Raw genomic sequence first — 25859 nt, forward strand, 5'->3', positions numbered from 1 at the left:
TAAAACAAGTGCATCCTATTTTTGTTCAATCACTGTAATGAAAGGTATTGTTTTAAAGGAATCTTGCAATGAATATTGTGACACTATGGGTAATCAAATACAGGCAAAGTTGCTGTAACAAGACATCTCCAGACCATCTTCCTTCTCAGTCTTACCCTAAGGTACAGGGGCCTGCCGTAAGACATACGGGACTGAGCCTCAGGTCCCTCAGGTTCCATTTCTGGTTCTACTACCGCACTGCTTATGTGGCTTTGCACAACACAGAGGACATACACGTTCTACAAAGCAAGCAGCGAGATCCTGTAGCAGCGCTTGAGTGAGGGGCTCTCATGCTCCAAGCAAGGTTGGGTCTCAGAAACCGGAGCCTAGGCACGTCCTTCCTTTTTGCCAAATCTATGCATTTAAGTGTGAAATTGGAGCTGCGATTTTGGTGTGGTCAAAGGGATTTCCATGAATCCCCGGCGCTTTGGTGTGAGTCCAGAAGGTATTTGTAGAATTTAAAATGGTCTGCATTTTAAAAGCCCTGAAACTTTTCTTACTGAGGTGTTTCTGTGGTTCACGATGCCGTGGCGGGAACTGCGTTGGGCACAGACTGACGGAACAGCAGACCCGAGAGCCTGGCTTGGACAGCAAGCGGGAGACTGCTGCGCAATATAGTGCCCCAGGTTCTGGAAAAGTGGTCGCAGTGCCTCGCTTCCCGCATAACTACGTTTCCGAGGAGAACTTGCGGGTTAGAGACGGCCCACTGACTCCATTTTACTAAAGTCACGGAAGTCTGATTGGAGGGCTCTACCGCGGTGCATTCCGGGACTTGTAGTCAACGGCCTGAGGCAGGCTCCTTTGCAACTCGTGGTGAGTCTGGGCGCTCCTCGGCGTCCCTGTGAGGCGTGCAGACCGCGCGCAAGTGCACTCAGCCTGAGGTGAGGCCGGCACCTCCCGCGGGGCGGGGCCGCCACTTTCCTGCTACCCCCCCCCCCCTCTTTTAGGTGCCGGGCCCGCCCCTCCTTCCTAGAGTCGCAACAGAAGCGCTACGGGTGGCGGCAGCACGGATTGGGGCGGCGAGGAGCCCACCTCACGCGCCGGCTTGGACCCTATGCGGTGACTCGCGCGGCGCAGGCGCCTCCTTGTCCCCCCGGCGGGGCCCGGGCTCCCCGCGGCGGGATGTTCTCGCGAAGGAGCCACGGCGATGTGAAGAAGTCCACACAAAAGGTGTTGGACCCCAAGAAGGACGTGCTGACCCGTCTGAAGCACCTGCGGGCACTGCTGGGTGAGCCGAGGGCGGGAGCTCCGGTGTCGGAGGCGCTGGCTGGGTTGGGGTCAGAGCTGGGACGCCGAGGGCGCAGGGTGAGGGCGGCAGGCGTCTGACCCCTTATCTGGGTCTTGGCATTGCTCCCCGCGGAGCGGACCGCCTGGCCCTCGAGCACTGCGGTGAAGACTTACACCAGGTGCTCACTGGGCAACCTCCAGGTAGGGCGCGATCATGACTGTTCCTTCCCCAGTGAAGTACTGGATCTCAGGTGGTCCTCACACACACATTGAGCTGTACTCTCCCTTCCCGAATTTTAATTTTTTATGAGTCCCAGACCCAAGTAGGCTGAGACCCCAAGTAGTCCTAGCATAGACACAATTGAACTGGCTCCTCTTTCGCTCCCTCTTCCCCCTTTAAGTTTTAGTTTTACGTTTGAGTCAGAGTCCCCTAGTAGACTGAGACTCCAGGTGGCCCCAGGATACACTTAACTGTAATACCTCTTCCCACCCCCACCATTCCCGCTTTTTAAGTTTTATCTTTATTTTGGGTCTGGCTGCTTCAGTTTCTTTGTGTCCTTGATGTGAAGGGTGCTCCTCGTGTTTGCGACTTCGCTGGGTTCAAGGAGGCCACTTCTCCTTTATTGCCAGAATGACAGTGTTGGTTATATGTCTTCTTCCGTTTTCATGAGACTGCTGATTGGAGGTTCAGCAGCGCCCAGGTGGGCCTGCAGTTGGCCTGTGGTGAATCTCATTCCTGCGGGTGTGAAGTGTCCACAAGGCTTCCTGTCACCTGCATGTGACCTCTAGCTGGTTTGCTAGGTTGTTTTGTTTTCTATTTTCTTACTTCCTTAGTCTTAACTTTTGTTCAGGATGAAGATACCTTTGCTATCTGTAGACTTGTCTTTGTGTATTTGGGGGCTGATAAAAGAACACCTTCTGCCTCTTCTAGATGCCATTTTTATTCTTAAAATGAGCAAAAATCACCTGATTTAGGGCACGTAGTCTTAATATATCTGTCCCTTGAGGAAACATGGTTATAAAATAATTACTTTTATATGTGAGAATTTTACATAAAGATCTTGTTCATGAGAGTAGAAGTTGCTAATTAGAAAAGAAAACACCTGGTTTTGCCAAGTGACATTCCTCACATTCGCCATTCCTTGAGATTTCCCTCTTTTGTTTGGTTTGGGATAAAATGTAAATTACTTTCTGTTAGAGGGATTAGTTTTCAAGACCTTTGAAAGTGAAATGTGGTGTCCTTGGTAAACTGAACTTTCTCTACTTCCTCTAGTAAAATACCAGGTACACATAGGTTGCATTGTGTGTAGTTTTTTTGTAGTGACAGATTAACCTCTACTGCAGGGACATTTTTGATAAGAAGATTTGAGCAGTATTCTAAAGCATTTGATACTTTAGGACTTTTTCTGTGATAGAGAACTTGAGCTTTTATTCTGTCTAAGTCTGCAAGACTAGATTGGCTATTCTGTAAAGGCAGAATCAATGAAAGGTATACCGGTTTGGTTTCTTAGAGATACACAGTACATTGTTACCATTCTGAGAAAGCAGTTAGCTTTCAAGGCTATGTAATTGTGGTTTCATTTTGTGTGTGTCTTATCTTGAGGAACTTTCATTTATCATTGCTTTGAGCTCATTATGACTTAAGTTGTGTAACATGGAGCGATTCTTTGATATTTCTTTAGGTCTATGTTTTTTTTTGTTGATGCATTTGTTTGTGGAATGGCTCAATTTATTACTATAATCTTTACCCATTGGGACTGGGTTTTTGTAAATGTATCTGAGGAATTCTAGTCATAATGTTTAATGTAAACTTTCACTGACAACTGTGGTTTAAAGACTTTAAAGAGAAATAGCACGTTAATGCACTAGTTCCTACCACATTATATACCCTACTTGTTGGTTACTCTAAGAAAAAGTCTACTTAGAAGACATAAGATACACAAAATTGGGGAGCATCTGACACACTGGTGCTGTTGCCCCCTTACTTTTTATCCATTTATGGCCGAAAAGTGCCTAGGGGAAAAAAAGACTGTTTCTTGGGCATGTGTGACTCAAATCTCTTAAAAGTAGTCAGATGGAGGAGGATACTTTCTGACAAAAAAAAAAGAAAGGAAGAAAAAATGGCCGGCTGGAGTTTTGTATCAGAGACAAACCCTGTTTTCAGCTACCATGTATTTCTGAAAGTTACACAGGAAAGAAGAGTTGTGAAAAATGAATTCTCTCTGTTCCTCCTAGGAGCAGTAGCTCTCAAGCAACTCACTCACCTCTAGCAGCTCTCCTTTGTTTCTAAGGCACAATCCTGTCTTACTCAGTCATTTATTTAACAACACTAGTGTGTGGGGAACAATTAGAGAAGCTAAAAAAGAAGAGACATCAATGGGATATTTCCCATCAACTTTCAGAGAGAGAAGGGAAACAGAAACAAAATGGCCCCAGGACCTTGGAATAGTCTGCTGGGGTTTATGGGGCCAAGAAACAAGTGAGTGAAGCTGATACCATCAGTCAGCAAATCCCACCACATCTCAGTGTACTCTGGAAGGAACTCAGCCCAGGCCAAGGAACTACTGCGGAGTATGCATGCATATTAGCTTGTGAACCCACAGGGGGAGAAGGGAGGAGGATGCTTCTGATGTATCTTGAAGAAAGAAAGAAAGAGGTCCTGCACTTCCAAGAAAAGAAAAGGAAGAAAGGGGAGGGGAGTGGAGTGAAGGGGAGGAGAGGGAAGAAGGAAGGAAGAAAGGAAAAGAACGAAAAAGAAAAGAAAGAAAAAGTCTACTTAGGAAAAAAGGGCTCTTGATCTAAAAGATGGGAATTAGCCAAAATCAAGATAACTATTTGAAGGAAATGAATAGAAATTATTATTGTATTTTTATTTGTATATTTATATAATACTCTTGCACATATTTTATCTTGAAGTGATAATAAAGATATCATTTTTTAAATATAGAGATGATACTGCTGATCTGAATTTGTAGCACAGCTACATGAATTTGACCTACTTAGCCTGTCTTTGGACATTAGTTTCTTTACTCTGTAAAATGGGTTTGGTAATGTCTGCTTTGTCAAGGTTATTGTGAGTGTGATATAATAGGTTGGCCAAAAATTTCTTTTGGTTTTTTCCGTAAAATAAAAGACACATTTTTCATTTTCACCAATAACTATTGATTTAGATATTTTGAGTATGTCAGCTATCTCCCACTTGGTATAACACTGATTTGTTTTCAATTAATGCCTTGATTTGATCACTATCAACTTCAACTGATCTACCCAACTATGGAGTATCATCCAGTGAGAAATCTCCAGTATGAAATTTTGCAAGCCACTTCTGACGTGTTCAATCAGTCACAGCACTTTCTCCATATGTTGTACAAATCTCTTTTTGTGTTTCAGTTGCGTTTTTACCTTTATTGAAATAAAAAGCATAATATCAGAAAAATGTTGCATATTTTCTTCCATCTTCAATATTAAAATGGCTACACAAAAATTCACCAATTTTGATTTTTTTTTAATGCATGCTAATATGACAGCTGTCACAGTACAGTAGCAAATGTTTCAAATGAAGTTTAAAGACAAGCACTACTAGAGCCATCTTATGGAAAAAAAAATCAAAAACAACTTTTTGGTCAACCCAGTAGAAATTATTTCAGCTTTCTAAACTATCACTTGATAGTTTCTTCTTCTGTTACTTGTCTCCGATCATTAATAGTCTAGGAGAAGCATTTTGATAGGTAGTTCCTCCTCGCCTTTACTTATTTTGATAATTGTGATGGACTTGTTTTCTCTTCATAAAAATTAGTCTGTATTTAATAAGACAGCTGGCTGACAAAACACAATTAGCTGTGGAAAGTAGAGTATATCTTAATATCATGGTAATGACTCCAATTAGAATTTGCTTAGCTACTTTGATTTGGCTTTATATTATAGATTGGTCTGATTGATTTTACAGTGGGGGGAAACTGAGGCATTGGCAGGCCTTACAAGGGGCCAAGCTATGTGCTAAATGGTCTATATGAAGGAAGAAGAAAGAGCTGTTAGGTTCCCTGACTTCAGTTCTCCCTACACTGTCTCAGTTATTATTGGGAAAGTAAATAAAACAAAAACAAAAACATACTGTGTATTGCTGTCTTGCTCCAGTAAAGATCCCATGTCTAAATATAAGTTGAGTGCCTACTGAGTCCCAAAACAGAGTATGGAAATGGCATTGTTATAGCAAGAAGAGTGGGGGTAATAGTAAAAAATAATGTATTATGCAATAGATAGTGGCTTATATGGTAGACTCCATTATAGGATTTCAAGGAGGCAAAAGAGATAATTAAGAGTGGCACAAAAATCAGGGCACATTTACGTTTTAATCATGCTAGGCCCTGATGAATGATAAGACTAGCTCTATCCAATAGAAATATAATGTGAACCATATGTGTAATTTAAAATTTTCTAGTAGCCACATTTAAAAAAGTAAAAAGAAACCAGTGAAATTAACTTTAATCATGTATTTTATTTAACCCTATATAGCTAATATGTATTATATCAACAGGTAATCAAAATAAAACATTATTATATATTGTAAACTTACAGCATGTCATTTTAGACTAGCCTCATTTCAAGCGTTCAGTAGCTGTATGTAGCTAGTGGCTACATACTGGAGAGAGCAGGGTTAGAATTTGGGAAAGTAGAGGGGGAGGGCAATTTCAGCTAAGGTATAATGGAATATACATGGCAATGATGTGGAAGAGTAAGGAATGCCAGCATGCTTTTTCCTCTTGTCCAGTGGGTCAGTGGTGAGGGTAATAATGTTGGGCACTTAGGATAGGGTGCTAGAACACTAGCCTTGACGGCATCCACAGTGTCAGATAAATGACTGGAGTACTCTGTAGGCCAGGAGTAGGGGCAGGAAAGTGAGTTGTACTGGGGGCTTATGGAGGAGGTGAGGAATAGGTGGCTTGACTGAGATAAACTTGAGTCAGGTTGAGGGCTAGATTAGAAAAGGTTTTGTTTCCCTGAGTTGGAAGCTCAGATCTTATTCTGCAGGTGAGAGGGCCTGCTTGGAGAATTCTTAGAAGGTCAGATGATAAGTTTTGAGAACTTCATCTCTGCCAGCAAGACCAGGAAAAATGGATTGGGGCTCATGGGGGGGTGGCACTGAACACAGGCAATGACAGAGCAAACAAATGGTGAGGACCTGAAATAAGTTCCATGAATGGAAAGGAGGGGTGGGATATTAAAGAACCAGTGCAGCAGGAGTGATTCGCTTAATAATATAATGAAAGTGAAGTTTGCAAAGCTAGATGAGAAGCGATTGATCAGAAGGAAAAGAGATTTGTGATCAGAGGCCACAGTCAAGTGAAGTCAAGTGACACCAGGGTTTGGACCAAATATTTGGAACCAGAAAGTGAGAATAGTTTCTCACAGATGCTCCATACACTGATAGAGCAAAATAGAACATTTTGGTATATTTTGTGCACCTGTTAAGTTAAGTTCACTTAGAATTTTAAATGTTGCCTTTTAAACTTATGTAATACCAGCATTTCCCCTTGTTTTTTTCCTTTCATTTTTATAAACTACAAACATTTTTTGAAACTATACCATAATTTAGTGTACCATTTCTTGTATGGTTAAATTGTTTTCATTCTTCCTCTTCCCTTACCCCCTTTTCTCCCTCTCTCTTTCTCCAATATAAATAATACTGCTGTAAACATCATAGGAAGCAGCTTTTTCTATATTTTGCATTATTTTATTAGAATAGATTCCATTGAAATCAAATTGCTGGATTCTAGCATGTTTATGACTTGATTTACATTGCTTTCTTAAGTGTTGCTCCCATTGGGCCTGCCACACAGCAAAGATTAGGACTACACTCTCCACTCTACTCTGACTAGCAATAGAATTACTTTTGTAATTTGGTAAATGGTGTCAGATGTTTGGGACAATGGACATGTCATGGATAGATCCAGGAGAGTTGGGAGCAGATCGTTGCTAATGACAGGGGAATATGTGTGTTGACTTTGAGAAAAAAAGCACAATCCAAATGGCAATGTCTGGGAGGTTATAGGACATGGCGTCTGGAGCGTAATGGGAAGATAGAAAGTGTTGATATGGTTGTTTATATATTGTTAGAATTTCATTGACTCTTTCCCACAATCAGCGATGAAGGCAGTGTTCCTACCCTAACCTACAGATGAGGAAACCAAGGCTTAGCGAGGTTAACTACTTGTCTACCAGCTCCCAGCCCATAAGTGGCAAAGCTAGGATTCTTACAATTATAAAACCCATGTTGTGCTTCTACTAGTTATCTGACTTAAAAGTATGTTTACATACCAGAAAACATATTTATGCACCAGATTAAATGTTAACATATTAAAAGGCCAACAGTTTTTGCATGTCTCCCAAAAATAATTGCTTTGAAAATTGCTACTCTCTTCCTGTTCTGTTTTACTATATTCTTTTAGGGAGACTTGAGGCTATACTGTATTTGATTTGAATATGGCAGAAGATAAAAAGACTCTGTTTATGTTTTTGTGTTCATTGGCTTCTTCGTGCCCTTGGCAGGCCTAGAATGTGGTAGAACATTAGCATGGACGTTAGTGCCACATCGATATTTTACAATTAGAACGAAGCTAAGGGGTGTAATTTCAGGCTCTTCAGGCAGTCTTAGTATGATCTCTCATCAGACCTTGTTTGAAGCAAAGTGATTTTGCCATAAGGATCCCTTTGCTCTCGGGTTGGCCAAAAGCTTTGTTTAGTTTTTTCCATAAAATAAAAGATACATTTTTCATTTTCACCAAGGACTTTATTGATTTGGATATTTTGAGTATGTCTCCCATGTGGTATAATGTTGATTGTTCTCAATTAATGTCTCGATTTGATCACTATCAATTTCAATTGGTCAACCAGATTGTGGAGCATTGTCCAGAAAGAAGTATCCAGCACGAAACTTAGCAAATTGCTTTTGACACATTTGATCAATCACAGCACCTTCTCCATACACTGCACAAATCTTTTTTTGCATTTCAGTTGCCTTTTTACCTTTTTTGAAATAATAAAGCATAATATGCCGAAAATGTTGTGTATTTTTTCCATCTTCAATATTAAAATGGCTACACAAAAATTCACCAGTTTTGATACTTTTTAAAAAAAATGCACAACTGATATGACATTTGTCACAATACAGTCTAACAAAATTGTTTTGAATGGTGTTAATGATAACTAAGTGCTATTAGAGCCATCATACAGAAAAAAACAAACTTTTTGGCCAACCCAATATTTTTTCATGAACTAATAACATTTTATATCTGTAGTCTTTGGGATGTAAAATTAACTTTCGACACATATTCATGTAACACAAATACATCATCCCTGCTTCTAGGATTTGAGATTGTCTAGACTTCTGATGTGAGAAGATGAACCTAGGTTAAAAGTCAGATTGAACTTAATGTGTTGTTTGAGATACTGAAAAAGGTTGGCTTTTACCTTTTATTTTGGGAGGAGAGACAATTGGTAGGTACAGAATATTTTTATGTAAACTTTTATAATTTGCATTTTTATTTTGTTTGTAAATGCTTTATTTACAGTGAGCATAAAAACTTTCACTACATGTTTAGAGTACTGATCTGTGGTCTCTAAATTGAGTACTGAAAATAAAACTGTAGAGAATTGTTTATTTTAAAAACGTTGACTTTCAAAATAGCAAATAGATTTAATTTAAATTTTAATATTACTTTTAAACAAAGAAATATGTTATTTTACAGGAAAATTAAAAAGAATATATAAATGTAGTAAACAACTGTTTTTGGATTTTAAAAAAAATTCAGTTTCACAAACATTTTTGTGTATGTGTGTTTGTTTGGGTGTCTGCTTGATAGCGCTGTGTCTTCAGAGATTAATAAGGCACAAGCCCAGGATTTATTGATTGGTAAAAGTGACAGATATGTAAACACCTATATTTTCTTTCTTTTATTACTTAAAAATTTTTTTTTATTTTAAAGAGTTTTATTTATTTTTAGAGAGAGAAATGGAGGGAGAAAAAGAGGAAGAAAACATCAGTATGTGAGAGATACAGCGACCAGTTGCCTTTCACACACCTGCAACTGGGCACCTGGCCCATAAGCCAGGCATGTGCCCTGACGGAATTGAACTAGTGACCTTTTGGTTCCCAGGCCAGCACTCAGTCCACTGAGCCAGACCAGCTAGGGCTAAACACCTATATTTTCTATGAGAATGTTAGTGAAACTGTAGAAGTGGCTACAAGGTGCAGATGAGGCAAAGCAGAAAGGCCTCTTGGAGGGATGCATGTCCTGAGGGAGGTCAGGTCTGAGGTGGGTTTGGAATTTGGGAATTTCGCAGGTAGACAAATGGGTGTGAGGAGACTGCAAAGGGGAGCTTGTGCAAAGGTAATGGTTTGGCTACCATGGAGTTAAGTGTTCATTTGCTTTTATCCTGTGGTGTGGGTAGATGTTGGGAATCTGATGAAGCATTTTAAGCAGAGGACAGAGCCAAACCCATGTCTGCCCTTGGTGAGTAGTCCAGAAGTCCCAGTCTCCCTGAAATTTGAAATAGTAGTTACTAAGAGAGCAAGGCTTCCATCATTCTGGATTACAAAGTATGAGAATGTAGGCTGGGCTGCCTTTGTTCACCTTTCTTCCCATGTGGAGAGCATCTGCCTCAAATTGAAGTCACACTCAGAGGGAGGCAGAGCAGAGAGATGGAGAGTGAGAAGGGTCCAGTGGACCCTGGGTGAGCCAGTGGGTTCAGCCATGTGCATGCCATCTCCATCTCTGAGGTTTGCAGTTGCAGGAGCCAGTAACACTCTGTTTTAACTTTAGCTAGCTTGAGTCATATTTCTGGCTCTTGCAACAGAAAGAGTATAGATTAATATGCCAGGAAGAGAATGGGAAATTTCAGATAAAAAATGGTTGGGTGTTGTGTGTGTGTGCATGCATGTGTGTGTATTATAGATATAATTTTTTTGTATTTTTTAAAGCTGGGGGAATTTGAGTTTATATATGTTTTGGAAAGGGGCTAATAAAAGAGCAAATAAATAAACAGTAGAAAGAAAGGGGATAAAAATGGAGAAAGATGTGGTCTGCAGTAGAATCAGGAGCATGGGGCAGGAGATCAGGCTTGAAAAGAGGGGCACCTCTTCCTCTAAGGCCACATGGAGGAAGCAAGAATGGGGTGCTGGATCACAGGGATGTGGAGGGAGCTCTCACAGGACAGGTTCTGTTTTTTCTCTGTGAAGGTAAGAGGTATAAAGTGAACTGCTGAGCCAGTTTTTTCACTGGTACAGTGATAGAACTGATTATGTCTTGGTCCCTCTTCTGTACCATGTATCTCCATAAGATAAATATTGGACTTCCAGCCAAGATGGAGGCGTAGACATACATGCTGCGTTTCCCTCCACAACTAAGAAGGAATACAACTACCTCAAAACTAGAAACAACCAGAAGTTCCAGAAAATCAAAGTGCATGGAAGTCCAGCACAACAAGGGTATAAAGAAGAAACACTAATTCAGACAGGTAGGAGGGGTGGAACCCAGGCGGAGAGGACACGGTGTGGTGGTGGCAGCAGTGGCAACAGCATCGGGCTGGCGGAAAGTGCAGTTAAACATTTTAAAAAGTCAGGAGAGACACCTGGGCAGCGTTCCCAGCTCCTCACCAGAGCAGCTCACTGTCCCAGCTCAGGGGAAAATCAAGCCTCATTGCTTTCGACTGTGCAAACCAGTGGGGGTTGAGATAGAGACAGAAACAGCTGGTCTCAACAGAGTCTGCTTGTTTAAAGGGCCCCCTCGGACCTGGAACGTCCGCAGACCCACCCATTCTGGGCTCGACGGCCAGGGCGCAGCTAGAGGGGCGCCAGTCCGGTGCGGAATTGGGAGAAGTGCCTGGAAAAGGGGCAAGTGCTGGGCAAGTGGCATTGTTCCTGCTCAGACCACTCCTCTGCACACAGCACCACAACATGGTGAAACAGGTTGTACGCATTGTTCCTGCTCAGACCACTCCCCTGCACACAGCACCACAACATGGTGAAACAGGTCGCACGTTACAAATTCCTAAGGCTCTGCCCCTTACAACGTAGTAGGAGTGACAGCTCTCCCTAGGACATGGAAGCAAACAAACAGGAGACTTCTGGCCAAGATGGAGGCCTAGACTGACACGCCCCGTCTCCCTCCACAACTAAGAAGAAATACAACTACTGCAAAACCAGCAATGACCAGAAGTTCCAGAAAATAAATGGAAGTCTAATGTATGAAGTTATAAAGAAGTGGTGCTCATCCAGACAGGTAGGAGGGGCAAAGCCGGGGAGGAGAGGTCAAGCTGTGCTGTCTGCGGCAGCAGCAGTGACAGCGTCAGGACAGCGGTAAGCACAGACACCCGTATTTAAGGGGAGGTGAGAAGCGCCTGGGGAGCACCCCCGGCTGCAGACCAGACCCGTCAGCTTGCTATTCCAAAGCCAGGGAAGGCAGAACCCCATTGCCTTGGACTGTGAGGCCCGGTGGGTGTGGGGATGGAGGAGGAGGCTCCCGGTCTCTCAGCAGAGATTGAATGGCAGGAATTCATCTTGGACCCCAACCCCTGCAGAAAACGTCCGGTTGTAACGAGTGCACAGGGCTCCCCCCATTATAGCATAAGAGGTGTGACAGCCCTGCCCAGGAAGCAAAGGTAAACACAAAACTGTTCAGGGTGGCACAGATCATGATAGAGATCCCAGTGACACAGCTGACCAGACAGCAAATTTCTAATCTGAGGAAGCAGCAGATAGAAAATCTTTCTGAGGCACAGTTCAGAGCTTTGCTTATAGAAGCACTTACAGACCTAACAGCAGATCTTAAACAAGACAGGGAAGGAATGAAGGCTAGTCCTGCTGAAATGAACAAAAACACATGCGAAACTAGTGGTGAGGGCAAGAAAAACAGGGATCTAATCAACAAATCGGAACGTAGGGAAGGAACAAACAGTCAACCAAGGCAGGAAGAAGAAACAAGAAGTGAGGAAAATAAGGAGAGGCTCAGAAACTTATCGGACAGCTATACGCGGGCCAACATCTGAGTTATAGGGTTGCCAGATGGTGAAGAAGAACTAGAAATGGAAAAATTATGTAAACAAATAATGAAGCAGAACTTCCCTAACTTGGGGAAGGAAATAGATTTACAGGTCCAGGAAGCACAGAGTTCCAAAATAACTGGACCCAGGGAGAACCACACCAAGACACATTATAATCAAAATGTCAAAAATTAAGGATAAAGAGAGAATCTTAAAAGCAGCAAGAGAGAAGAAGAGAATTACATAGTAGGTGTCCCAATAAGACTGTCAGCTGATTTCTCAAAAGAAACTCTGCAGACAAGAGGGGACTGGCAAGAAATATTCAAGGTAATGCAAAGCAAAAACCTGTAACCATGAATACTCTATCCAGTGAAGCTGTCATTCAGAATAGAAGGGCAGAGAAAGTGCTTCCAGGACAAAGTAAAACTGAAGGAGTTCATTAGATCCAAACCACTGTTATATGGAATGTTAAAGGGACTTGTTTAGGAGAAAGAGGATCAAAACTATGAACATTAAAATGAAAACTGTATCACAACAACCAACAACTGAAGCTAGGGAACCGAAACAAAGGCAAACTAAGTAGGCAACGAGAGTGGGAAAAGAATTATACGTATGGAGAACCTTATGGGGGGAGGTCAGCAGGGAGGGGAAGTGGGGAAAGAGGGGGGAAGAGGGGAAAGGCAGGGAGATGGTACAGGAATTAGGAAGCATAGTAGGAGGGAGTGGAGTAGCTAGGAAGATGTTGAGAGGAACTATATGCACAACCAATGGGCATGGACTAAGGGGGGGGCGGACAACTGGAGGGAGGGATTGTCACTGGGTGGAGGGGAACAAAGGGAAAAGAAATTGGGACAACTGTAACAGCATAATCAATAAAGCATATTTAAAAAAATATATATTGTAACCAGTAAGATAATTTTGTTCTTTTGGGGAGTGATCTCATAAATGCATTTAATTTATTTTTTAAATGTTGACCAAAAGGGGGAACTATATATGTGTGTGTGTATATCTATATGTATATTACATATATGAATAATGAGAACAGTTTAAGTAGTGCAGATGTTGCCTCCCTTTCCACTTAGTGACCATGTGCCTGATAGTATGATAGTATGAAGTCTGGTAAGAGAATTTGCTGTGTTCTTAATGGTCCTCTTTCCTTCCTGCCTCTCACTGTGGGAGCATCTCCTTTGCTGGCTGCAGCTCTAGTATTTAAGGGTAATTTTGATTTTCTCCATTTTTGTGGACTTAATCCACAAAAGATATAACTGTATTGACTGTATTGGTTTTTTTCCTCCTTTATAAAAATTATGTTCCCATTTTTCCCCACTTTGCTTGCCTCCTCCACCCAGCCCCTGCCCCCTTCCCTCTGGCCCTCACCACACTGATGTCTGTGTCTGTGATATATGCATATATGTTTTTTGGCTAATTCTTTCACCTTGATTTCTGATATTAATGTAGTACTTTATACTTTTGTAGAATAGTTTCTCTTAGTCTCATTTGATCAAATTGCTGCCAGTTCATAAAGAATTTGCCTTCGAGAGTCTTAGGAGAGCTTTATTTCTGAGTTAGTTCTGAACCTCATTTCAGGGCTTTATCTTTTATTTTTAGAAAAGAGATGTTTCATAATCACTTTTATGTCTTCTATATTGCTTTAGAAACAAACTACATTTGGAAGATATTGAATACTATTAGTTGTATTTTTTAGCATTAAATATGTACTTCGATTTCACTATTACAATTGTGGTTTAGTTTAAAAAAATCCCTTTGAAATAAATAAGGATCCTGTTAGTATAGTCTTGTTTGATTTTAAGCGATGGCACATATTATTGAACCTCAACCATGTTTTCATGGACACACAAGGTACTAGTGACATTGCTTGTGCCCAACTGTGGGAGCCATGAGAATGTGCCACTCAGAGCTCTAGCTGATGCCCTTGGATTCACCAATGCTTTTTAGCCAAAGCTGAGCTTCTTTTGGGGTACTCCCAGCCAGTTACTGAATAAGCAGTACTTAATGTGGCCCATTCCTGTTAGACTCAGTTACCTCTGAAGGGTGGCTTCGGCTTGAGGACTCCCCATTGGCCTGACCAAGACCTTCTCAAAAGTGTGTTGAGGTCTGAGACTTCCTGCTCCCTCCTTCCTTCCTCCTGTCCTTCACAGGAGTTAGAGATGCTTTGAGGTCTGAAGCCTTTCCTTGCCTTCTCAGGTCGTCCCCTTTATCCTTCACAGTTAGTTTCCCCAGTAAACCTCTTGCATGGCTAATTTTATCTTGGTGTCTACTCAGAGAACTCAAACTAATACACACCCTCCTTTTCCCCAGAAGGTGTTGCCAATCCTAACTAAAATTCTTTCATAAGACAACACAAGCACATTACATATTCTCCATAAGCTTTCTTTGTCCCTCTGCCCTGAAGTGATCTTTGCTCAGAATTCCCATAGCATTCTGTACCTCTCACTTGGCATTTATAGCCTTTGGCTTTTTTTTCTTCTTATCTGTGTTCTGCCTTACCTGCCCCACTAGATGATCTTGATTCCTTTTGGTAACACATTTCCATATTTTAATAATAATTAGGATTTAATCAGCACTTTCCAGGTGCCAAACGCTGCCAGAAATACTTTTACATACATTAACTCATTGAATCCCTCAAAATGGGATGGTAATATGGTTATTCCCATTTTATAGATGAGACAGAGAGATTAAGAACCTTGTCCAAGGTTATGCACGCAGCTAGTAGTTGACAGAGTCAGGTTTTGAACTCAGGCAGTTGGACCCTAGTTCATTAGCAGTTATTTTTTTAGCCAACACTAGACGTGTGTCAGGTGTTGTACACAGCACTGGAGACACCAGAGCTTGCAATACAAGTTTGGAATAAATATTTTATTTTTATTTTTTTTATTCTTTTTTTTTTCAGATTTAATGTGTTTTATTGATTAAAATATTACATTTGTGCCAATTTCCCTTCCCTCTGCTCCCCTCCACCCGGTGGCCCCCCTCCCTCCAGTTGTCCCCCCCTTTTAGATTATGTCCATTAGTTGTGCATACAGTTCCTCCCAACCTCTCTCCGTCTATTCCATTCCCTCCTACCTTGATCCCCAATTCCTATATCATCTCCCTCCCTTTCCCCATTCCCCCTCCCTGTTGACCTCCCCCCAATATGCTTCCCGTACCCACAGTTCCTTTTCCACTCTCGTTGCCTATTTCGTTTGCCTTTGTTTCATATCCCTAGCTTCTGTTTTTTAAACCAGTCCCTTTAACATCTCATATAACAGTGGTTTGGATCTAATGAACTCTTTCAGTTTTATTTTGTCCTGGAAACACTTTCTCTGTCCTTCTATTCTGAATGACAATTTCGCTGGATAGAGTATTCGTGGTTGTAGGTTTCGGATTTTCATTACTTTGAATATTTCTTGCCAGTCCCTTCTTGCCTGTAGGGTTTCCCTTGAGAAGTCAGCTGATAGTCTAATTGGGACCCCTTTGTACATAATTCTTTTCTTCTCTCTTGCTGCTTTTAAGATTCTCTCTTTATCTTTAATTTTTGACATTTTGATTATAATGTGTCTTGGAGTGGTTCTCCCTGGGTCCAGTCTCTTGGGAACTCTCCTTGCTTCCTGGACCTGCAAGTCTATTCCCTTCCCCAAGTCTGGGAAGTTCTCCTTTATTATATTTTCACTCAATTTTTCAAGTTCTAGTTCATCTTCCTCATTCTCTGGCAAACCAATGATTCTTATGTTGGGCCTTATATAGCTGTCCCAGAGGTTTCTGATCCTCTCATTGTTGCTTCCCATTTCCTCTCGCTGCATTGGTTGACTGCTTGTTCCTTCTCCATATTCCAGTTTGTTGAAATGAACTCTGGATTTTTTTTCCTCACCATCTGTCTCGTATGCGGTTTTGTTCCTTTCGTTATGAAAGTTTTTCGCTTCTTTCTTATCTTTTTCCTGCTCTTTTGTGAATTCTGTAAGCCACCTGATAACAATGGCCCAGAACTGAGCCTCTGACAGGTTTCTTATCTGTTCATCTGTCAGGTTCTCTATCTGATTCCTGGTGAGCTGTGTCACCGGGATTTCTATAGTTGTCTGCCTCATTTTGACAGATGCGTTTTGTTTTCTTGGGCCGGCTGTCGGGGGCAGTGCCTGTGTACACGTCACAAGTCAGCGACCGGCGCCTGTCTGTGACCTATTTCGCAGCCCTGTGGTGCTTTCTTTCTTTGGGGGCGGGGGTCCAAGATGGATTCACACAGTTATTCAGCTAGGAGACCGGGATCCGTCCTCCCGCCCCCCTGGGCCTCACTGTTCAAGGCGATGCGGTGGCCGCTCTCCCCAGCGCTGGGGTCGCGCGCTGCCAGGGGCTTGACTGCCCCCGGGATTTTTCGCCGCTCCGCAAACAGCTTTGCCCTCTTTAACTCTTACCTGCCCAAATGGCACCGCTGGTTTATAACTTCATATGTTGGGCTTCCGTGTAGTTTTATTTTCTGGAATTTCTAGTTATCCTTTGTTTTGAAGTAGTTGTATTCCTCTCTAGTTGTAGAGGGAGACCTAGCGTGTCCGTCTAAGCCTCCATCTTGGCCGGAAGTCCCGGAATAAATATTTTAAAAAAACCAAAAATACGATTTCCAAATAGATGGATCTAAGTCTGTGGAGGTGGAGCAGCTACCTGTGTGGATGATTTGAAAAATTCCTAAAGTCTTCCTGCCCCAAATACTGTTTTCACCAACCAGAAGTTCCTATCATTAAAGCAGCAGTTTTCCACTGTTGTGCCGCAAGAATATTTAAAACATGCAATACCTATTTAGTCAGGGTTACTGACTTTTTTTCCCTTATATTGTCAAAAAAAGAAAAAAAAAAAAAGACAAAAGTCAGATCAACAAAAATATATTTTTTGGTGTGCTGCAGAATTTTAGAAATTAGTATATCCATGCCATGAGATGAAAAAGGCTGAAAATCATTGCATAGAAGTAATGATTAAGACTGTGAATTAAGGTCTCTTGAAAGAACCCTGTAACCTGCTCTCTTGTGCACATGCAGTCATTATCAGAGTCACCCCTTGAACCCTACGAGGAATAGCTGTAAGAAAGGACTGTTTCTCCAGACAAGAGGGAGAAGAGGTTGGGAAACAGTGACTGGGGTGGGGAGAGAAGGGGCAGCAGGGCCAGAGAACTGTTAGTAAGTAAGGAAAGGCTTGGGTGAGGCTTAGGCAAGTACCCTGGCTATTCTTTCATAGGAACAAAGTTGGAGAGACACTATTGTAAAATTTTAAATTTACAGAAACCAAAACTGAGTCACCACCCCCCAAAAAGGACCTGTTATAACTAGTGGTGAAAATTCTTTCAATGACATCTTTGATAGTATTTTCAAGACTGCATGGAAGAAAGGGGAACTGATGACATATATTGCTTCTTTAATTTTAAACTTTTTAAAGGGATTGATGTGTTTTATTTCTGTCTGGTTATATTTCTGATGCAAACAGTGCTGAGCTCTTTATTTCATAGATTTTATATCTGATAAAATGAGGATGTGTTTGGGTCAGATAGGGTTGAGGTAGGGGGAAGTTTATGCTGAACTCCTGTAGTGGAAGTAGAACACCACTTAGTCTTTCTGTGTGTTTGTGTGTGTCATACTGTAGGTTTCTTTCTTTTTTTTTTGAAAGAATGTTTCAATTTTTCTCTTTCTGCTACTAAAATAAATACATATACAAACAGACATATCACCTTTAACTCTAAAAGTAAATAAGAAACTGGAAAATTATTTGAAACTTATAGGAGAGGAAATAGTTATATACTCAATATATAGAGTTCCTACATATTAACAGGAAAAATTATAATAAATAAGTGTTCAAAATATATGTATACCTTAGTCACAAATGAAGAAATGATAACACCCAATGTTTTAAATGTCACTTTTCACTCATAATCTAAGATATAAATTTACAGATTACAATGAATTTACCTATTAGCCAAGTTGCTGTTTTTTAATCTTTTCTTCTAATAATAATACATTGTGTTAGCTCCCCAGCACACTTTTTATTGGACTATTATGTAGTATGATCTTTTTGGAAAGTTATTTGTTGATCTGTGTCAGTGGTTTTAAAAATGTACGTATCATCGCACTCAATTTCCTCTTCTGGGAAATTATGATAGATATATACTTAAAGACTCTTGTATTAAGAAATGCATTGCAGCATTATTTGTTTAAATTTTTTTATTGAAGTCAATTTTACATAATGTACAATTTAAAGCAAACAATTCTGTGGCATTTAGTATATTTACAGTGTTGTACAACCAACACCTCTATCAAAACATTTTCATCAACCCATCAGAAAACTAACCATAGCTGTCACTCCTTATTCATTTCTTCTTCCCTCTAGCTCTCCAGTAGCCACCTGTGTGTGTGTGTCTTTAACCAGCCTGGGCTTTTATTTTGCTCCATCAAAGTGGTAGTATATGTTGTGCATATTTGTACTAGTTGGACTCTTGGTTGCCAGTGTCAGAATCCAGCTTAACCTGACTTAAAAAGAAAGTTTTTAAAGACACAGGCCACTAGTCTAGGGGAACATTTGGCTTTAGGTAATGAAAGGGATGTAAGTGGTATTTAGGACACTCATCCATTCTTTCCTTTTACCCATCTCCCCTCTTGGTGGAAACTACTCCTCTCCACTCTTGGTTCTGTGTTTGTTTTCTGTTTCTTTACTTTATTCTGAGGCTGATTCTTCCAGTTGCAGGTGAGATGGCCCTTGTGTGCTAGTGACCCTTGAAATGAGTGTGGCTCCTTGCTGAGGGCTCACCCCAGTTCCTGAGATCGTTTTGATTGGCCCTGTGTGGGTCATGTACCAATCATTGGGTGAGGGAGATGTGGTACTCTGATTGGCCAGCCTGGATCACTTGACTTGTACCTATAGACTGAATCTCTTTCTGGCGCATATATTTCTGAGAAAATAGTTCTGGAAAGGCATTCTGGCACATTTCCACACAAACCAGCGCTGCTTATATTTCGCCTATGCCCAAGGTAAAGTTCATTGACTTCTGTGTTAATAATCTTAGGTCATTGAGAAAACCTTAAATGACATTCTATAAGTTTTACTTAAGACTATGGAAGTTATATTTGAGGATTTATGTAATTTGAGGGAAGTAAGAGTTATCCTTTTAATAAATGGATTGACCACTCTTCAGTCTGTCTAGATTAGATCATATACATTGTTTTTAAGTCATTCCACAAATAGTTCTGAGTGCCTGCCATGTGCCAAATGAAACCCAGCCCTCTGAGATGTTTATTCAGTTAAGGAAGATGGACAATATATAAACATATAATTTCAGGTAATGTTTATAGAAAAATGAAGCTTGATGAAAGTGTGAATGTGCTGATCTAGATAGCAAGGCCAGGGAAGGCCTCTCTGAAGAGGGATTTACAGCCAACATCTGGGTTAAGTGGGAATTGTTTGTTTTTATTTCTGGGAATAGTGTTCCAAACAGAGAGAACAGTAGTTGCAAGGGTTCTGAGTAATAATAGGCTTGGGAATCTCATGGTAGTAAGTAGAGTCGAAGGGGTCATGGAATGGAGCACAGGTGAGAAAGCACAGGTAAGTGTAAAACCAGGTGGGGCTTATAGATCTTAGTGAGTTGGGGAAGCACTGGTGCGGGCCTAAGAGCAGGGGAGTGACCTGAATTGAGCTTTATGTCTGATCTTTGTAAAGAAAATTTTCTTTGGCTTACTTTGTAAAAGTCAGATCCTTTACCCACAACCTGAACAGTGACTGGAGACAGTAAAGAGAAGAGGGAAGAGAAAGAAGTGGTGATGGAGAAGTGAGTGGCTGTGGAAGCCATGGCAGGCACAGGTTTTGAAGAAGATAGGGCATACATGCCTGTGTCTTTCCTTATTGCAACAGTGAGTAGTGGTGAGTAGACAGGCTAGGAACACTGGCCAATGGGACAGCAAAGCTAGAGTGTAGTGGCCCCAGCTTGTAATGATACAGAGCTGAGCTTGCTGTGTTACTCCAAATTCTCCTCAGAGGCAAAGAGCAGATACATTAGAAAGTGCCTCTGATGTTGACATAAATGGGGCTTTGCCAGGGCTGAAAAAGAGTGAGGACAGGAAAATGCTGATGGGGCAGTAAAATATTAACTTACCCACATAAATGATTGCAAAAGGCAGCAAACACTGCAGACTGGCCCCATTTCAGGTACCCAGCTAAATTAGGACCTTGTCTGCACATTAAAAAAAAAAAAATTATTTTCTTTAATTAAAAAAAAAAATCTTTTTGATATGCTTTATTGATTATGCTGTTACAGTTGTCCCAATTTCTTTTCCCTTTGTTCCCCTCCACCCAGTGACACCCTCCCTCCAGTTGTCCCCCCTTTAGTCTATGCCCATTGGTTGTGCATATAATTCTCAACATCTTCCTATCTACTCCACTCCCTACTACTATGCTTCCTAATTCCTGTACCATCTCCCTCCCTTTCCCTCCTTTCTCCTCCCCACTAACCTCCCCCCATAATGTTCGCCATACCTGTAATTCTTTTCCACCTCTCGTTACCTACTTAGTTTGCCTTTGTTTCGATTCCCTAGCTTCTTTTGTTGATTGTTGTGATACAGTTTTCATTTTAATGTTCATAGTTTTGATCCTCCTTCTTCTAAACAAGTCCCTTTAACATTTCATATAATAGTGGTTTGGATCTAACGAATTCCTTCAGTTTTACTTTGTCCTGTAAGCACTTTCTCTGCCCTTCTATTCTGAATGACAGCTTTGTTGGATAGAAAAATCATGGTTGTAGGTTCTTGCTTTTCATTACCTTGAATATTTATTGCCAGTTCTTTTTTTTTTTTTGTATATTTTATTGATTATGTTGTCACAATAGTTCCAATTTGTTTCCCCCTTTGCTTCCCTCCTCCAGAATCCTACCCCTTAGTTCATGTCTATGGGTTGTGCACACAAGTTCTCTGGCTTCACCCTTTCCTATATATATATATTTTTTAAATTAATTTTTTATAAAAATGAAAAATAACAATTCCCCCCTCTCAGATTTAAGACCCTTTATAATCTTATAAAGGACAATGGTGGAAGGTCTCATGCCCCTCTAGCTGCTTCAGGCTGGACATGGTCATCATCCTACCTTCCCTTGGGTCCAGAAATCCCTAATAAGAGTTGGGGTGTGGAGAGGAGGGTGGCCTTCCACATGAAGGATCTTGCAGATTCCAGGTCAGTTAGCTGTCCCCGAACCATGGCATACTTGGTTTAACAGGCTGGCATCTTTGTTGTATTCTGGGGGCAACAGATTTGGCAACAGGGTGAAAAGGCATCACTCAATCCATAAGCACTAGATGACAAAAGGCAGGGATTAATTTTTCAATGTTCCATATTAGGGGGAAAAAAAAGAGGCCCTTTGGAGGAAGGTGTGCAAGGCACGTCACACCTGTCCAAAACCTTTTTGCCCACTATATTTAGTTTTGGCTGAGGGAAATATTTTAGGTTTCCTGCCTCTCAGACCTCTGGGCCACTTCTGCCCAAGCCTTTAGGATAGAATAGAGTAACCAGTTTTAAAGTGAAGCCCACAGACCACCCCATGGTTCACCAACCCAGCCACTTTGTTCAGCCAAACCATCGAGTCTCAGGAGGCAGCGATGCAGACAAGATTAAGTGAGGCCTATAGGTATGGACAGTCACTTAGGTAATGAGATTATAGGCTTTTTGGTAACAACCAGAGCCCAAGCATGTCTCCTTTAGGAATGACATTCCAGGCAAAGTCATGGTCAACAAAACCTCTATTAACAACTGGTCTTATTAGTTTTATGCAAAGAATCTTATGATATTGCTCACTTCTTCAGAATGCCAAATTCTGGAGGGATCAGGCAGGAAGAAAAATATACAATGTGAAGGAAAATCCTTGTCCTTCTAATATTCACTAAAATTGCATTTCCATACTTTACATTTTCTTTTGTTCACTGACTTATGTGAGGTATTTTTCCTGAGGGAGGGGTGTTTGCTGGTTCATTTATTAATTTATTTGGCGGTCATTTTTATTTCCCACGCTAAAAATTTTTGTTTCTTTGTTTTTCTATTACAGTTGTCCCACTTTTTTCACCGATGCTTCCCTGCATCCTGCCCATCCCTATCCCACAGTCAGTCCCCACACAGTTGCCCATGTCCATGGGTCATTTATACATGTTCTTTGACTAGACCCTTTCCCTTCTTAATCCCTTGTCTCCCTACCCCCTCCCCCTTAGTCACTGTTAGTCTACTCCTTGTTTACATACCTCTGGTTCAATTTTGCTCATTTTTTTGTGTTGTTCATTAGTCTCCTGTAATAGGTGATACCATAAGGTATTTTTCATTCGTTGCCTGGCTTATTTCGCTAAGCATAATTCTCTCTGGTTCCATTCATGTTGTTGCAAATGGTAGAAGTTCCTTCTTTCTTTCTGCTACATAGTGCTCTATTGTGTAAATGTACCACAGTTTTTTGACCCACTCATCTACAGAAGGGCACTTAGGTTGTTTCCAGCACTTGGCTATTGTAAATAGTGCTGCTATGAACATAGGGGTGCATAGGTTCTTTTAAATTGTATTTCAGAATTCTTCGGATATAATCCTAGCAATGGAATCGCTGGTTCAAAAGGCAGTTTCATTTTTAGTTTTTTGATAGTATGCCATACTGTTTTCCATAATGGCTCCACCTGTCTGCATTCCCACCAACAGTGCACCAGGGTTCCCTTTTCTCCACATTCTCACCAGCACAAGTTTTTTGTTCATTTGTTGATGATGGCCATTCAAACTGGTGTGAGGTGGTATCTCATTGTGGTTTTTATTTGCATCTTTCTGATGGTTAGTGATGTTGAGCATTCTTTAATATGTCTGTGGACCCTCTGTATGTTCTCTTTGGAGAAGTGTTTGTTCAGGCCCTTTGCCCATTTTTAATTGGGTTTTCTACTTCTTGGTGTTGAGGTGTATAAGTTCTTTATATATTTTGGAGATCAGTCCCTTGTCTGAGATATCATTGGCAAATATATTTTCCCATATAGTTGGTTCCCTTTTCATCTTGCTGCTGTTTTCTTTTGCTGAGCTGAAACTCTTAAGTTTGATGTAGTCCCATTTGTTTATCTTTCTTTTATTTCCCTTGTCTTAAGAGACATCAGTGAAAATGGTGCTACGTGGAATATCAGAAATTTTCCTGCCTCCATTTTCCTCTAGGACTTTCATAGTGCCATGGCTTACATTTGTCTTTGGTCCATCTTGAGTTTATTCTGGTATATGGTGTAAGTTGGTGGTCTAGTTTCATTTTTTTGCATGTCCCTGTCCAGTTCTCCCAACACTATTTGTTGAAGAGGCTCTTCTCACTCCATTTGAAGTTCCTTCCCCTTTGTCAAATATTAGTTGACCATATGGACCTGGGTTTATTTCTGGGCTCTGTATTCTGTTCCATTGATCTCTATGTCTGTTCTTATGCCAGTACCAGACTGTTTTGATTACCGAGGCCTTGTAGTATAGTTTGATGTCAGGTATTGTGACTCCTCCTACTGTGTTCTTCCTCAAAGTTGCTGTGGCTATTTGGGCTCTTTCGTGGTTCCATATAAATTTTTGAAGTATTTGTCCCAGGTCTGTGAAATATGTCATTGATATTTTATTTTATTTATTAATTTTTTTAATGTTTTTTATTGATTATATTGTTACAACAGTTCCAATTTTCTCCCCCTTGTTCCCCTCCACCCAGCACCCCCCTCCCCCAGCAATCCCCCCCAAGTCCATACCCCTGGTTCGTAAAAATTAACTATCCCCCCCCTCTCAAATATTAGGACCCTTTGTAATCTTGTGAAGGACAATGGGCGAAGGTCTCAAGCTCCTCTAGCTGCTTCAAGCTGGACATGGTCGTCGTCCTACCTACCCTTGGGTCCAGAAAACCCTAATAAGAGTGGGGGTGTGGAGGGGAGGGTGGCCTTCCCACATGGGGAAGGATCGTGCAGACTCCAGGTCAGTTGGCTGTCTCCGGTCAACGGCGTGCTTGGTTTAACAGGCTGGTGTCCTTGTTGTGTTCTGGGGGCAACAGATTTGGCGAAAAGGGTTAAAAGACATCATTCAATCCATAACTACTAGATGACAAAAGGCAGGGATTAATTTTTCAATGTTCCATATTAGGGAAAAAAAAAAAAAAAAAAGGCTTCTTTGTAAGAAGGTGTGCTAGGCACATCTCGCCTGTCCAAAACCCTTTTGCCCATTATACTTAGTTTGGGCTGAGGTAAATAGTTTAGGTTTTTCCCCCTCTCAGACCTCTGGGCCTTTTCTGTCCAAGCCATTAGGACAGAAAAGAGAAACCCGTTTTAAAGTGAAGCCCACAGACCACCCCATTCTTCCCCAACCCAGCCATTTAGTTCAGCCAAACCGTTGAGTCTCAGGAGGCAGCGCTGCAGAGAGGATTAAGTGAGGCTTATGCGTACAGATAATCACTCAGGTAATGCGATCATAGGCTTATGTCCTTTGAAAACAAAAAACACGTGTTAATTTATGTAACATAACCCACAAACAAGTCTCTAAATCTGGAGAAGAAACTTTTAAGACGGTTAGTTGCCCTGTTTTATACTCTACTACTGATCATTGTGATTTTCCTTGAATAATAATTTTTCTCCCTAAGGTTACCCTCCTTGTCTTTAAAGGGACTACATTAAGTCCATTTCTAATTTATCCTGTTCGTTTGCATAAACATAACAAGAGCAGCAAATGATCACTTATGATCTTTAGTTCTGCTTTGCTGAAACTTACCCAAGGAATATATTGGGGTGACCTTCAGTCTGTTCTTCAGGGCACAGAAGCTGTGCCACATATCTGGCATTCATCCTTGCCTGTACACACCTGTTTTTTCCAAGTCTTTCTGGTCTTTCCTTGTGCCTTAAGGTCCCTTCTAGCCATCTTTCAGGAAAACAACCTTCGTTCCTTCCCTGGAAAGATTGCTGTGGACCGCACAACCAACCATGGTACCAGGCCTTTTATCTCACGGACTTTTATTACCTTTGAAAGTCATTCCCAGTTCCTCAGGGCTTTCTGGTAACAATCTGAGCCCAAGTATGTTTCCTTTAGCCTTGACATTCCAGTCAAAGACTTGGTCAAAAAAAAAAAAAGAACCTCTGTTGACAACTGGTCTTATTAGTTCTATGCAAAGGAACTTATGTCATTACTTACTTGTTTAGAATGCCAAACTCTGGAGGGATCAAATAGGGAGAAAAATATACAACGTGAAGGAAAATCTTTGTCCTAATATTCACTGAACTGGCATTTCCATTCTTCATATTTTCATTTTTCCCCCACTAAAAAATTTTTGTTTGTTTTTCCATTACAGTTGTCTCACTTTTTTAGCCCTCTTGTTTCCCTGCACCCTGTCCCTCCCCTCCCCCACATTTAGTCCCCACTCAGTTGCACCTGTCTGTGGGTCATTCATATATATATATATTTTTTAACTTGACCCATCCCCTTACACCTTTCTTTTCCTCCCCCCCCGCCCCCCTTGTTACTGTTAGTCTACTTCTTGTTTTTCATACCTCTGGTTCAATTTTGCTAATTTGTTTGTGTTGTTCATTAGTTTCCTG

General features: G+C 41.1%; 1 protein-coding gene across 1 annotated transcript in view; it reads left to right on the forward strand.

Moving 5' to 3' along the window:
• Positions 1–1023: 1023 nt before the first annotated feature.
• RALGAPA2 (Ral GTPase activating protein catalytic subunit alpha 2) overlaps positions 1024–25859 on the forward strand; it is a 401573-nt gene continuing 376737 nt past the window's right edge. The window contains exon 1 of the mRNA XM_090285992.1: positions 1024–1267. Coding sequence (XP_090142118.1) covers positions 1162–1267 — 106 coding nt within the window. The 5' untranslated portion in view covers positions 1024–1161. The remainder of the gene's footprint in view (positions 1268–25859) is intronic.

The sequence above is a fragment of the Furipterus horrens genome, unplaced genomic scaffold (genome assembly GCF_987537825.1).
Source record: "Furipterus horrens unplaced genomic scaffold, mFurHor1.1.pri manual_scaffold_8, whole genome shotgun sequence".
Classification (NCBI taxonomy): Eukaryota; Metazoa; Chordata; class Mammalia; order Chiroptera; family Furipteridae; genus Furipterus; species Furipterus horrens.